Genomic DNA, 12395 nt, shown 5'->3' with positions numbered 1-12395 from the left:
GAATTTTTTCACGAATTTTTCTTTTCGCAATTCGATAAAAACAAGAACGTAGTTCTGTTTATTCAAGTGTTAATTGATCGAATTAGAATTTATACTAATTGTAAACATGTATGCTTACAAGTAAATTATTTTCAGTATTGGTGAGACAAATAGGATATATAAACAGAAGGAAGTATCATCCCGGAACAGTGTATATTGTTCAAACTGTGTTCAAACTCAAAAACGAAAATGATGTCCAAACTACGGATAACATTGATTGCTATAGTCGCAATCATACTTTTTGATCAGGTAAGAAGCAATAGCCCTTGATTTGGTCAGTTCTAATCAAATAGAGATGTGAAAATCAATTCTCTAGATTGCGGCTAATCCGCCAGAAACAGAGGATCTTGCTGCTTTGGAAAAGTGGAAGACTGAATGTGATGCGTCAGGCGATTTCACACCAAAGGAGGATACTGTAACAAGTTCGTTTGCGATCCAACACATATGCTGAATACGTGTTTTCAATCATTTGATTCAATACAGATAATAGTTAAACTTTTATCAATTTTCAGGGTTAAAAAATCTACAAAGGTGGCTAAGGAAACAAAAGAAACCTATTGAAGAAAGTATGTAATTGTTGAAGCTGTTTTTTTGATATCAATGCAAAAAAAAATTGATGAAATAATTCCAGAGTCTGCAAAACTATTAGATTGGTTAAATGAGAACAAGAAATCAATCAAGAAAGTGTTGGGGGCTACAGCAAAGGCTACAGGAAAGGCTGCAGCAAAGGCTGTACCAAAGATTGATTGGGATTTCAGTTGCTGTAAATACAATTTCAATTATATAACTTTTTCAATCTACTGACAAAACTTTTTTTTCTTAGGCAGCTGCGAAGGAGGATGTGTTCTCGATGACATTCTAGATTAATATCCAGTTTTCCGTGGCTAAAGCAATTTGATGAATTAACATAATTTGTTTAAATGAATTTACATGATTATCCGATGTATTCAAATAAAACTAGCGCATTTTCCATCAGTTACGTAACAAGCAAATTACAAAAGTAAAAATGATTCCCTAGTAAAAATACTATATTTATACCTCTCAATTAACTGTGAAAATCTATGTTTCGACAACACATACATGTTCATTGTTCATAAATTACACATTCAACCAATCAGATTCCATGTTGAATCAATATTCTCTCACATTTAATGTTACTTCATCTCTGAATACGATCTATATATTGTTTAACTAAGAAACGGAAATGTTTCTTTCAAAAATGGTCGAGCACATCTACATCAAAAGAGTCCATTTTTCAAAGAAAGAAAAAATTACATCGATTGAAAGAAAACATGGTGAAAAACACTCTCAACAATATTCGAAACTAATAAACCAAATCGTTTAGAAGTGCTCAAAAACAAGGTAAAATCGAAATAAGTGAGCAAAGACGTTAATCAAATGAAAGTCAATCGATTGAACGTATTTGTTCAATATTAAAGAAAATTCGTCTAAAAAAGTACATTTTAACATCATTTCAAAAAATATGAAGTAGAAAAAAAAAACGGAAAAAAAATTTCTAGTACAAAACACATGACACCAAAACCGAGCGTAAATAGTAATGAAGATAGATTGATTGTGCGTAGAGTAAAGTAAATTTTGGTTGTTCTCTGGTCAACCATCTTTTGTTTTGACACTGCACTTACCTGTGATCCTACCTGATTGAGAGCCTCCATGCGGGCTTTCAATTGCTCTTCCATTTCGGGTAACTTGGAGAATTGTGCCAATTTCTGTTCGGACAATTCGAGTTTCTCTTGAATGGCAGCGATTTTTTCGTCTTGCAATTTCAATTGTGCTTCTTTGTGCCGCAGTTCTTGTTCCAGTTTTTCGTTCAGATCATGCAACGATGTCGATTCACGTTGTGCATGCAAATAGCGTTTCTCCAATGTTGCAATACGCTCCTCTTGATCCTCCTTCTGGGCAACATTTTCGCGTAAGTCACGTTGCAATTTCGAACACGTATCTTGTGCTTTGGAAAATTCCTTTTGAATTTTCGATAAATTCTCTTCGAGCTCACTGATTTTGTTATTCAAATCGGATACCCGGCGTTGCCATTGTGACAGTTCGGCAGTCTGATTGAGAATGTGCAAATAAAAGAAAATAAGTTTGTATGTTGAAAATGGCAGAAAAATCAAGTGAATTCAAATGATAAGAATAACAAATGGCTTCGAAAAGTACCTGTTTCTCAATGATTGTTTGCAGTTCATGCGTTTTGGCCGAATAATCAACCGAGTCAATTTCGCCATTGACTGTTTGTCCAACACCCTGAAATGAAATGAGAATGAAAACACATCATGTAAGAATCGTTGAGAAAAAAACGAAACATTTAGCTAAAAATGAAGAAAACAATGCCGTTTACCAAAGGAAATCTCAAGCGACGGTAATAAACAAATTTAATAGGACAATTTTGAGCTTCCGTTACCATATTGCGTGATTATTATTTCAATGTGGATGATAAATAAAAATCAATTAGAACCGGATGTTAATTAACACAACATGGTACACGGAAATTTTCGCGTTCATTCGGGAAGTTTTTGCGTCAGCATAATAAAAAAAAAGTCAACAGCGAACAATACAACACGAAAACGGAATCGCATGGCATCAAATAGTTTACTTGACAATAAATGTTGACTATATAGTCAATTGTGTTGTTGATTCTATGTTTTCTCTCTTACCTTTTCTCCGTCATGGTTCTCCTTTGAGCCATCGCTCTGGTTTGAGAGTTGAATTGCACCCGATTTATATTGTTGCAACTGTTGGCGATATTAAAAAAGACGACATTGTTAGCAATAGTAAAACGGTGTAACTGTAGCAAAAATGTTCGCATTCACATTTGTGTGAATGTGTGCTCACTAATACAACCTGAAAACGACATATAAAACAACAAGAATTTAGCATGGCACAGAGTATAATATTAGTGCAAATTTATCTGCAATTTCCTTGCGTGCGCGCGCGCGCGTGTGTGTCGCGTTAATCCGTTGTTTCAAATCTGTTGCTGAGCAAGCAGAAATCGACTCTCACGACGGTTGATGTTAGGTTATTGAGCCAATGCAGTCAATGTTACGTTAAAATTGAAGGTACAACTTACCTCATCTTTGGTTGAATTGAGTTCTTCTTCAAGCGTTGAATTTTTCTCAAGTGACACTCGCAATCGTTCTCGCACCTAAAAGAAGCGACACCAAAAACCCCACATTTACGTCAAAAATGTTATCATCAGTAAACATAAACAAAATAATCAACAATTTCATTCATGACTTTTTCACCGGCAACATGTAAACATTTCTCGCGCGTTGTCCTCATTTCGGCCAATTTTTGCGAAAATAAACACAATGTGCCCCTCTTTCGAGAGTATTTGTGTGTGACATGTTAAGAAGCGTGCACACATTGAATTTATCATGTGCTTCAAATAGAATTCATTTAAAACATTGATTGCTTAAATTAAATTCGATTCGCGAATAGGGAAACGAGGCAAACGAACAAAAAAAAACATGTTTTCTTGCTGTTGTCTTTGTTATCTTTGTTGTTCAATGTACTGTACCTTTTCATCTAAAGCTTTATGATGTTCGAATAGACTTTTGAGCGCCTTCAGTACTTCAACTTCGCTGGAGACTCCACTTTGAGCAGCTGCTTGCCGTTTTACAACAGTCATACGTAGCGATCGTTCGTGTCGCGACACCAAACATTCGAGATGCTCGAGAAGTAGCTGGAAAACAAAACGAAAACCCAAAAATCATTCACTTAATTTCGCATTAATTAAATCGTCAATTGAGCAGCATATTGTGTGTTTGCTTGTGGATGATTCAAGCGTTGGCAATGTGTCTGCATACACTGCTCGGTTGCCTAAATGCAAATGACATCATCATTTTTAAGCCGAATCAATATTTCAATTGAGGCGACAATGACGTACTTTTCCATACAATTCAACAAAAAGAGGAGCACCGTTCGATCGCCGTCACCGCAACCGCAGCAGCAGCAGCAGCAGCAACAGAAATGAGCAAATATATAATCAAATTTGTTTTCTAAATTAAGCGCGAAAGTTTCCATCGCAATGATACTGGCAATACGGTTTGCCTACAAACGCATACACAAAGTCTTGGTGTTTTTTTTTTGCTGATGATGAGCAAGTTATTTTTTTTTTGTCATCGTCGTTGTTTATCAGCTGACTCGACGCGAAACGATGTCATGACCCTTTCATCATGTATGAATAACAAGGCATCACACTATCGCATGATGATACGAAACACCGAACGTATAAAAGCAACGCGCAACACATCATTTCACATCAAATTAAAATTGTGCGGCACATGAGTTTGGTGTGCATACTTGTGTTAAAGAATATATAGTTGGAAAAAGTTTCTTTCAAGCGAACGAAATCTCAACGGAGAAAAGCTAATTAGTTCTCAAAGGGAATCCAAAGCAAATCCTATCAAGTGTTGAAATAACGAAGTGAAAATCAGCGAAAGGAAAAACTGGAACGAGAGCAAGTAAGAGTCAAGATGAAAATGTCAGCGTTGTTGGTTGCCATGTCGGTGGGTGCATCGATTGTCATAGCGGATGATTCGCAGCCGTTGCAAGCGAATATCGAGGAAAGCACGAAAAAAACGCACAAACGAATGACATTTCTGCGACGATGTCGAGGCTTGGCGCTGAAAACAACCGAATTTGGAAAAGAAATGTCCTACAAAACGGCCAACGCAACCATTTACATTCGAGATCGAATCGGCAGCAGAATATCCAAGTTTATTTAGTGATTTTTGTTGTAGGCCAACAAATGTGTTCTCATTTTTTTTTTTCGTATTTAAAACCAAATTCATTTCGTTATTTATTCTATATTTTCTCAAACAGAATGAGATATTTTAATTGTAAAATAGTTTATAGTTGCGTACCATATGCTAAATTGCATTCGATTCGATTTGTATTAGAGATAAGACTGAGAGCGAGTTAGCGAGTAATAAAAATAAAACACTGAATCAAATGACATTAAAAGAAGCGATGAGCGAAACAAAGAAAAACGTATTGAAATGTGTGTTTTATTCACAATGTGGCCTGAATTATCAACTGCTACTGCTGCTATTCCAAACGACTGATTTATATGCAGTCAACGAGATGGTGATGCGATATTCTGCAATGGCATTTGCCGATATTCCGCATGTTTATTCGATGATCCATATTCTACACTTGACGCTATAAATCTCAATCGCGATTGTCTCTATAATCGAGTTGAGTGTGATAGTTATTCTGTTTTTTATATGTTCACTTTGCTCGCTATCTTTCTACAAGTTAAAACACATGTGCTCATACTGCACTGTCGTCGTTGTCAGTTGTGCTCGAACTCTGTTCAATTTCTCTCTGGTCTTGTACAATGCAGTACAAGTAAAACTTTTGTTTGATCGTTTTTTTCTATCTTGCTAAAGCTTCCTTACCCGTGTATTATTCCGTTCGGCTTTCAGTTCAGCTATCTCCTCATCACGTTCCAGTAGTGTTTCTCTGGCTTGCGTCAGTTCCTTTGTAAGCGTTGAAAATTCCTGCGAAAAATGCGTTAAAGAGAAAGAGAGAGAAAAGAATTCACAGATGAGTAAATTGTTAGATGCACATACACAGAGCTCATACATATGAACTATGATTAAAGAATATATGGTTTTGCTTCATAAATCAAAGTGAGTATATATGCGATAATAATAGGAAGAAACCCGTCATACGAAGAGAGAGCGTAGCATTTTATCAACGCACTTACATTTTGATGTAATCATAGGTGTAAATATTATGGGTGAATTTTTAATTCTTCATGTGGAACATTAGGAAAGTATGTGTAGTGCACGTTTTTTGTTGTTGTTGTTCTAGTCATGCTGCAATTTAAATATGGTTGAATGTGCCACAAAGCACGCTCGTTGCATTTCATTCGTTTCAATTTATCGTTCAAACTGCAATTACGGCTCACGATTTTTTTTATATCGTCGTCGAAAGTCATCGTCGTCGCCGACTGGAATTGATTGTACAATATTTCTCCTGGCACCATTATTATCGTTCAAAATGGAGAAAAAAAAGCCCACCCAACACACCTCAACGTAATTTAAGCGATTCTCCAGCTTAATATTACTTTATTCATACAGAACAAACATACTCATATTGCAGAACAAAATTGCAATTCAATGAAATTCTCGCTCATATATTGAAGTTCATAACCGTTAACCACAAATTACTCTTACATCTTCAAGGAGACTGAATGAGTGATAAAATTCCCGTGTCGCTTCATAATGTCAGCCACATATCAAATAGAGATGATACTAAAAGTCAGTTGATCACTCATGGTCGTCGTTGTCGTCGTTGTCGTATCGCCTATCGCATTCACTGTAATAAATTCCAAGTCATTGCATTGCGAACAACGATAATAATAAATCAAATTCGGTGTAGTAAATCCATAAAATTAATTACAATTTATTATGTTGGCGATGTTGTTTTGGTTAAATATTGCCAATTTCGAGAATTGCGTAGTCTATTAAAATGGTTTGAATGGTGGCTGCGGCAGCGGCAGTTAAGAGACAGAGAGAGAGAGGAGGGGTGCTCGCACTTGTACATAATAATTGCATGAATGGCGCTGGTTGGATGGCTCGCTCACACTCTTTTACTCACTCTCTGACTGCCTTTTGTTTGAACATTTATTACGCTTGTACTGTGCATATCAGCATAAAACCTCATACATTATTTAGCTAGTTTCCAATTCGAACGCATTTTACGTGGAAATTTTCACATTCGGATATCATTTTTCCCTCTGTGCTGCCGTGGTTATATTCACGTGTATATTTCCACGTTTAATTAACGTCATAAAAGGAATGCGGCGAATGCGAAACATACAGACATACATACAGAGATAGAGCCAGCAAATAAGTAGCTTTTTTTTCCATTACTTAATTACAAACACTTGAAAATTTTATGCGCCGATTTGTTTGTCAATACGTCTCTCTCTCTCTCGCTCTCGCTCTCACACACTCGTTGTTCTCTCGCAACGAGAGTCTCGTTCTCTTTCATTTGTTTGCTATTTGTAACGCATTTATTACAACGCATTTGGCAATTTGTATGCAAAAACCAATTGGAAAATACCTGGGCGTTTGAGTATTTTTTTTTTTAAGTTCTCTCCGTCTCTTGTTTGCTCAATGCAGTGTCTACTTTTGAGTGTATAAAAACAGCATAAAAAATTCAACCTTTTGTTTGTGTGTGGATGATGCCGGTTAATAGGTGAACTCAATTAAGCCTTTGAGAACATTTGTCAATTTGTTTGACGGGGGCTTGGGATTGAATTTAAATGTGGATCATGCCATAACAGTAGCAGCAGCAGACACAGTATGTTCAAAACGCACAAGTTAAATCCCAAAGTTGAACGGTTTTCTCTCGCATTTTGTATTGGCACAGAGATCAACTGGCGTCAATTTCAATAATTGCTAATATCGATTTTTCGCTTCATATCAAGTGAGAAATGGATTTATTTGGTTTTTGGGTTGTTCATTTGTCGCTTTCTATTCGCTGTTGTTGCTTTATAATAATCGGCTGCTGGGAAAATAGATAAAGATAAACCTTGGGCATACAGCTACACATACACACACACATAGTGAAATTGGTGCCAGAAACATTAGAAACGGGTGATAAATTAGATTATTTTACAAATAGCGCGTTCGGCTGTGTGTGCCTGTCCCGGTGAAGGCTAAATGGCGGAGCCGTGGCAAAAAATGTCACGTTCTGTTCTTTTCATGTTTCAAAATCACACACTGATAACGATACACTTGAACGGCGAGCACAAAAAACATCGCTTTATATTAATAGAATTTGCAGCTGGAGCTCGCGTCGAATGTGTATTCGATTTGTCAAACCGAATGTCGAATTGCACCTTAATGATTCCTTCGACTTTCGTATTTTTTTTCTTCATAATCATCGATAAAAGAAACTCCGAAAGGAAGACTTCGGTGTTGTGTTTTGTTCGTTTGTCTGTTTGCTTTGCAGTTCACAAATTGGATCGATAAGATTCGTCGGCAGGCTCGACTCGTGCAAATGAATCACGCTATTGTTTCTCTTGCATGTGACACAAACATACAAATACATGGCTGTACACACCGAAATTGTACAGCCAAAGTGGAATTGATTGTTGTTTTGTTCGAGTAGTGACGAAGAAATCGCCTTCATCATGCTTGAATTCATTTATAAATGGCCCACTTACAATGCATGACTGAACAAACAACGTACATACAATATACTCATCGAAAATTGTTTATTATTGTTTTGAAAGTTAACGTTTGATTTTTTTTTCGTTCTTTATAACGTCCATCGTATTTGCCGTCGTCGGTTCACATTCGAACGTTGTGTCACGATTCCAGTTCAATTTATTTTAACTAATTTATTGGACAAATTTCGTGAGACTGCGCTTCGGAATGTTATTCGGCATTACATTCTCGAATATTCTTAAGTAAGTACGAGGATTATGGCTAAAGACATTTTATGTGATGATAATGGAACGTTTCGAACGGTTGAATTGCAACTTCTTTTAGTTGTCGTTTCACTCAAAATTCTGTCTCACAATGGCTTTTTCTTCTACTGTACGAAGGTATAGTGATGCGCGTCGAAAAATTTTTTCGCGTCTTTCACGAATAAATGGCAAGCAATTCAAACATTAGTTCTCTGTTGAAAAGTTTTCGGTTTTTTTTCGGTTTGTGTGTGTATAACAACGGGTAATGCAATCACCGTTGTACGAGTACGCGGTAGAAGAAGAAAAAATTATGTATTTTGTTCGCAAAGTCATTTGTCGGTATTCCACACGTCGCCATTTTCGCATGGATTGAGAAATAAGAATTTATTTGTCAAGAATAAATATCCAATGAAAATTCATACAAATCTGCAGCTCTTTTAGACGGAAATGAAGCGAGTCAGTGGGAGAGTGGGAGGGAGAGCAAAGGGCAAGCAAGAAAGAGACAGATAGAGAGAGTGGGAGAAAAAGAGACAGAGAGCGGGTACGATAGCGAGTAAGGAACCAAGAAGGACCGCTAAGTAAAGAGAGTGAAACAGAAAATCAGATGAAGAGATGTGGATAGAAATAGTGAAATCGTAGATAGATAGAGAGAGAGAGAGAGAGGGAGAGAGAGAGAGAGAGAGAGAGAGAGAGAGAGAGAGAGAGAGAGAGCGACCGACCAAAAGAAGCATTGCTATCAGCACAGCGTCAAAACTTTTGTTTTACTTTCGCCTTTTAAGTATGACATTATAGATTTCGTTCACTTCAATTCATGTCATTCGTTTAACTAGCAATTCGTTGAAACAAAAAACCCCATGGTTAGCAAACTATTTTAGTTGTGCTTAAATTGGTGATGGTAGTATGGCAATCGTGATAGAATGTATAAATCACGATAAAAACCGATTGAATTCATTGTGTACAAATCGAACGAATGGTTTTTTTTAGTGACATTTGGTTTTGGGTTATAAAGCAAACAATCAAGTTATTTTAAATTCCAGACATTGTATTGCTTGAATTTAATGCTCGTACACACACACAGCGCCAATCATGTGGTGAAATCAGTTGTTATGCTTCAAAATTGGTTCCATCTGGACATATATTTCGAAATTTGATTGAATCAACAGAATCCCGTTGAATTTGGGTAAAAACCATCATTTGTCGATCTTGGTTTGCATTCCGTTTTGTTATGAGCCAAATGTGTTTCTCACGCTTTATGTATAGTCTGGTTTCTGGTTTTTTTTCTTCTCAAAAGCAAGAAAACACATAAAAATCACACCATATAATCGATTTCTGGTGTGTGCGTGTATTTTTTTGCTATGTGATAGCTAACACGCATTTGCTTTTGTAACATTTTATACTTTTGCAGTGTCAATATCCGTGTACTTATCAAAGTGTATCGTTTTTATCGGTGGATGTGCCATAAAAACGTGATGTTTGTGGTGTGTATGTATGTATGCGTTTGGGTGGCGAATGTTTTATTCAACATAAAAATTGGCGTTCAACGACGACGACATCGACACACAAAACGCAGCACTGTCAGCCTCGGTCAAACAAGTTGTGGTTTATGTATCAAATTACAATATTTGTGCTGTGGTTAACGCCTTTGTTTTAACGCTTAACTCTGGTTCGGGTTTTCTTTCTCTCTCTCTCTCTCTCTCTCTCTCTCTCTCGGCGAAAGCCAAAAAACTAATAAAACATTATTTGCAAACGTCTTGCCTGGAGAGGCTTGTGAGCAAAAAATTGCTTTTGATTAGACATTTTGTTAGATGTGATGGTGTGAAATCGGCTTATAGTGGACTTGTATAGCACACAGCTATCGCATCAGATCGAAACATGTTGACTTTGTGGTACATCTTGATGGTTTCAAGGCTTATGTATGCAAATATTAAACCCGAAATGTATGTTTATTGAAGCATTTTTTCTTCGCTCACTCAGAATCATCAATATTTATACATTAAGACTCTCATCTAATCCATTTTTGCAATGCACTGATCCGCATAAAATGTAAATAGAAATAGTTTTTCTCACACAGAACAAAGCAACTTGTGCACACACGGTGTGTGTGTATGTGCGGAAAAGCAAAAACGAATGGTCGAGATTTTTATGAGGGTTATTCGGTGGGTCTATCAACAGGAACAAGTGCCAATGCTATAAATCATGTTTGGTTTTCATGCTTTTTTGTATAAATAATAAAAGAGGAGGAAAAAAATAGCAATTCTACAAAGGAAATATATGGAGATCATTTCATTTTAATGGAAATCGACGATAGAAAATATTACATTTTCCTTTTTCAATGCGCACCATTACTTTTTTCATCATTCAACCAATACCGTTTTGTGTGTGTTTGTTTGAAATAAAATATTTTAATAACAGCCGCAGACTATTCATTATTTCATTGAAATTCTCCATATCACTACGCCACCTCCTCCCCATCTAACAGGCAGTGACAATCAATTCATAGACGGGTAATCATTTTTCAATTCCGTTTTTGTCAGTCAACATGAAATATCACATTTGGTTATTTACTACTCGTTTCTCTATCCACACAATTCCATACGTTTCATAGTTCATTGCACTTGAAATTCGTTACTTATTCCATTTCGAAAAAGGGAATGCTTAAATACATTTTACGTTCGGTGATTTTGAATATGAAATATTTATTCACCATTCATATTCAATCACTTTGATCGGTGTGAGTGTTTGTAATGTCTTTTACCTCTTCATGCACACATGTCTTATAGTAATCAACACGGCATTGTGTTTTAAATTCAATAAAAAAAATGAAATGAAACCATCTAGCGGTAAAAACTCGTCATAACAAGTGAGTTATAAACATAGCTTCCGGCTTGTGTTTCCACAATTCCTTTGCATGTTTTCATTTCACATAGATTTCCTCGTTTATCATTTTTGCCCATTCTTCTTTTTTTTTCACTTGAATATAGATTACCAATTTAAATTATATTTCCTTTCCATTGGCAACAGCAGAAAATCGAATGAATGAAACGAGAAGCCATTGAGAATTCGCTTTGTTCAGTGGAAAATGCTCATGTATTTTGGTTCTTGTGATTTTGATTGGAATTTGAATAAATTTTGGAACATTTGAAAGACGCGGAAAATTCCAGAAATAGCAAGGAATCGATAAGAAAATTGCTAGACCAAATTTTTTTAGACGGAGTAAAACGACCGTTTCCTATATTTATCAATAGGCCCATTGGCAAATTGATATGGATTTATACAAGTTATCGCTAATGGCAACGTGTGCACCGCCCAACTGTCGACGAAAAACATCAAAACAATTCGAGTAAATACGTTCAATGAATCCTTTGTACGCGCTGAACGAGTCGCCGAATATCCACCATTCGAAGAATCCCATTAGGAATTTACCGTATCAAATGCGGTTTGACGATAAGCATTGGAAGATAGAAGAAGCTAACGCATTGATAGCCGAGCTATAGTCGAATATTACGGGTTCTGATGAAAAATTCAAAGCGGTTGAAAAGTGGGCTGTTGACTCGATATTGCTTGCGAATTTTATCCGGTATAATTTGCTACTCTACAATTTACAGGGCATTGGATCTTTATAGATTGTAATGAACCAGAGGCCATGTGATAACACATGTAATTTTCAAAAACTCTGGAAAAGTTGCTGTCGAGCTAATATTTTGTCTTATTATTATTTCTTGTTCTGCTCCCATTTCCCCCATTCAAACGACGTCGGTGGCAGCGACGACGATGAAGTCAACAAAGCCCCATCAGAGCGTTGAATGTAAATAACAGTTCACCAGAGAACTGAATTAATTTGGCAATGCAACAAAAATCAAATATCCGGAGAACTGAGCGAAAGCATCCCGAGGAAAATGTGTTGAAA

General features: G+C 36.4%; 2 protein-coding genes across 22 annotated transcripts in view; one reads left to right on the top strand and one right to left on the bottom strand.

The window, feature by feature from the left end:
* The window catches only part of LOC129565393 (uncharacterized), a 3084-nt gene extending 1974 nt beyond the window's left edge, over positions 1–1110 (top strand). Inside the window, exons 2-6 of the mRNA XM_055440250.1 lie at positions 136–288; positions 356–461; positions 552–605; positions 671–802; positions 863–1110. Coding sequence (XP_055296225.1) covers positions 229–288; positions 356–461; positions 552–605; positions 671–802; positions 863–906 — 396 coding nt within the window. The 5' untranslated portion in view covers positions 136–228 and the 3' untranslated portion in view covers positions 907–1110. The remainder of the gene's footprint in view (positions 1–135; positions 289–355; positions 462–551; positions 606–670; positions 803–862) is intronic.
* LOC129565388 (liprin-alpha-1) overlaps positions 1–12395 on the bottom strand; it is a 74943-nt gene that overhangs the window by 11667 nt on the left and 50881 nt on the right. For 11 of the 21 annotated variants that reach the window (XM_055440244.1, XM_055440231.1, XM_055440238.1 and 8 more), the window contains exons 2-7: positions 5460–5561; positions 3575–3739; positions 3125–3199; positions 2712–2789; positions 2215–2301; positions 1683–2108 (exon numbers count right to left, since the gene is read on the bottom strand). In XM_055440244.1, the coding sequence (XP_055296219.1) occupies positions 1683–2108; positions 2215–2301; positions 2712–2789; positions 3125–3199; positions 3575–3739; positions 5460–5561 (933 nt within the window). The remainder of the gene's footprint in view (positions 1–1682; positions 2109–2214; positions 2302–2711; positions 2790–3124; positions 3200–3574; positions 3740–5459; positions 5562–12395) is intronic. The other 10 variants (XM_055440245.1, XM_055440234.1, XM_055440240.1 and 7 more) reach the window with 1 other exon arrangement.

The sequence above is a fragment of the Sitodiplosis mosellana genome, unplaced genomic scaffold, assembly GCF_009176505.1.
Source record: "Sitodiplosis mosellana isolate CC-2019 unplaced genomic scaffold, AAFC_SMos_1.0 Smas_scaffold_2, whole genome shotgun sequence".
In the NCBI taxonomy this organism is placed as follows: domain Eukaryota; kingdom Metazoa; phylum Arthropoda; class Insecta; order Diptera; family Cecidomyiidae; genus Sitodiplosis; species Sitodiplosis mosellana.
This window is presented reverse-complemented; position numbering and strand designations above follow the sequence as displayed.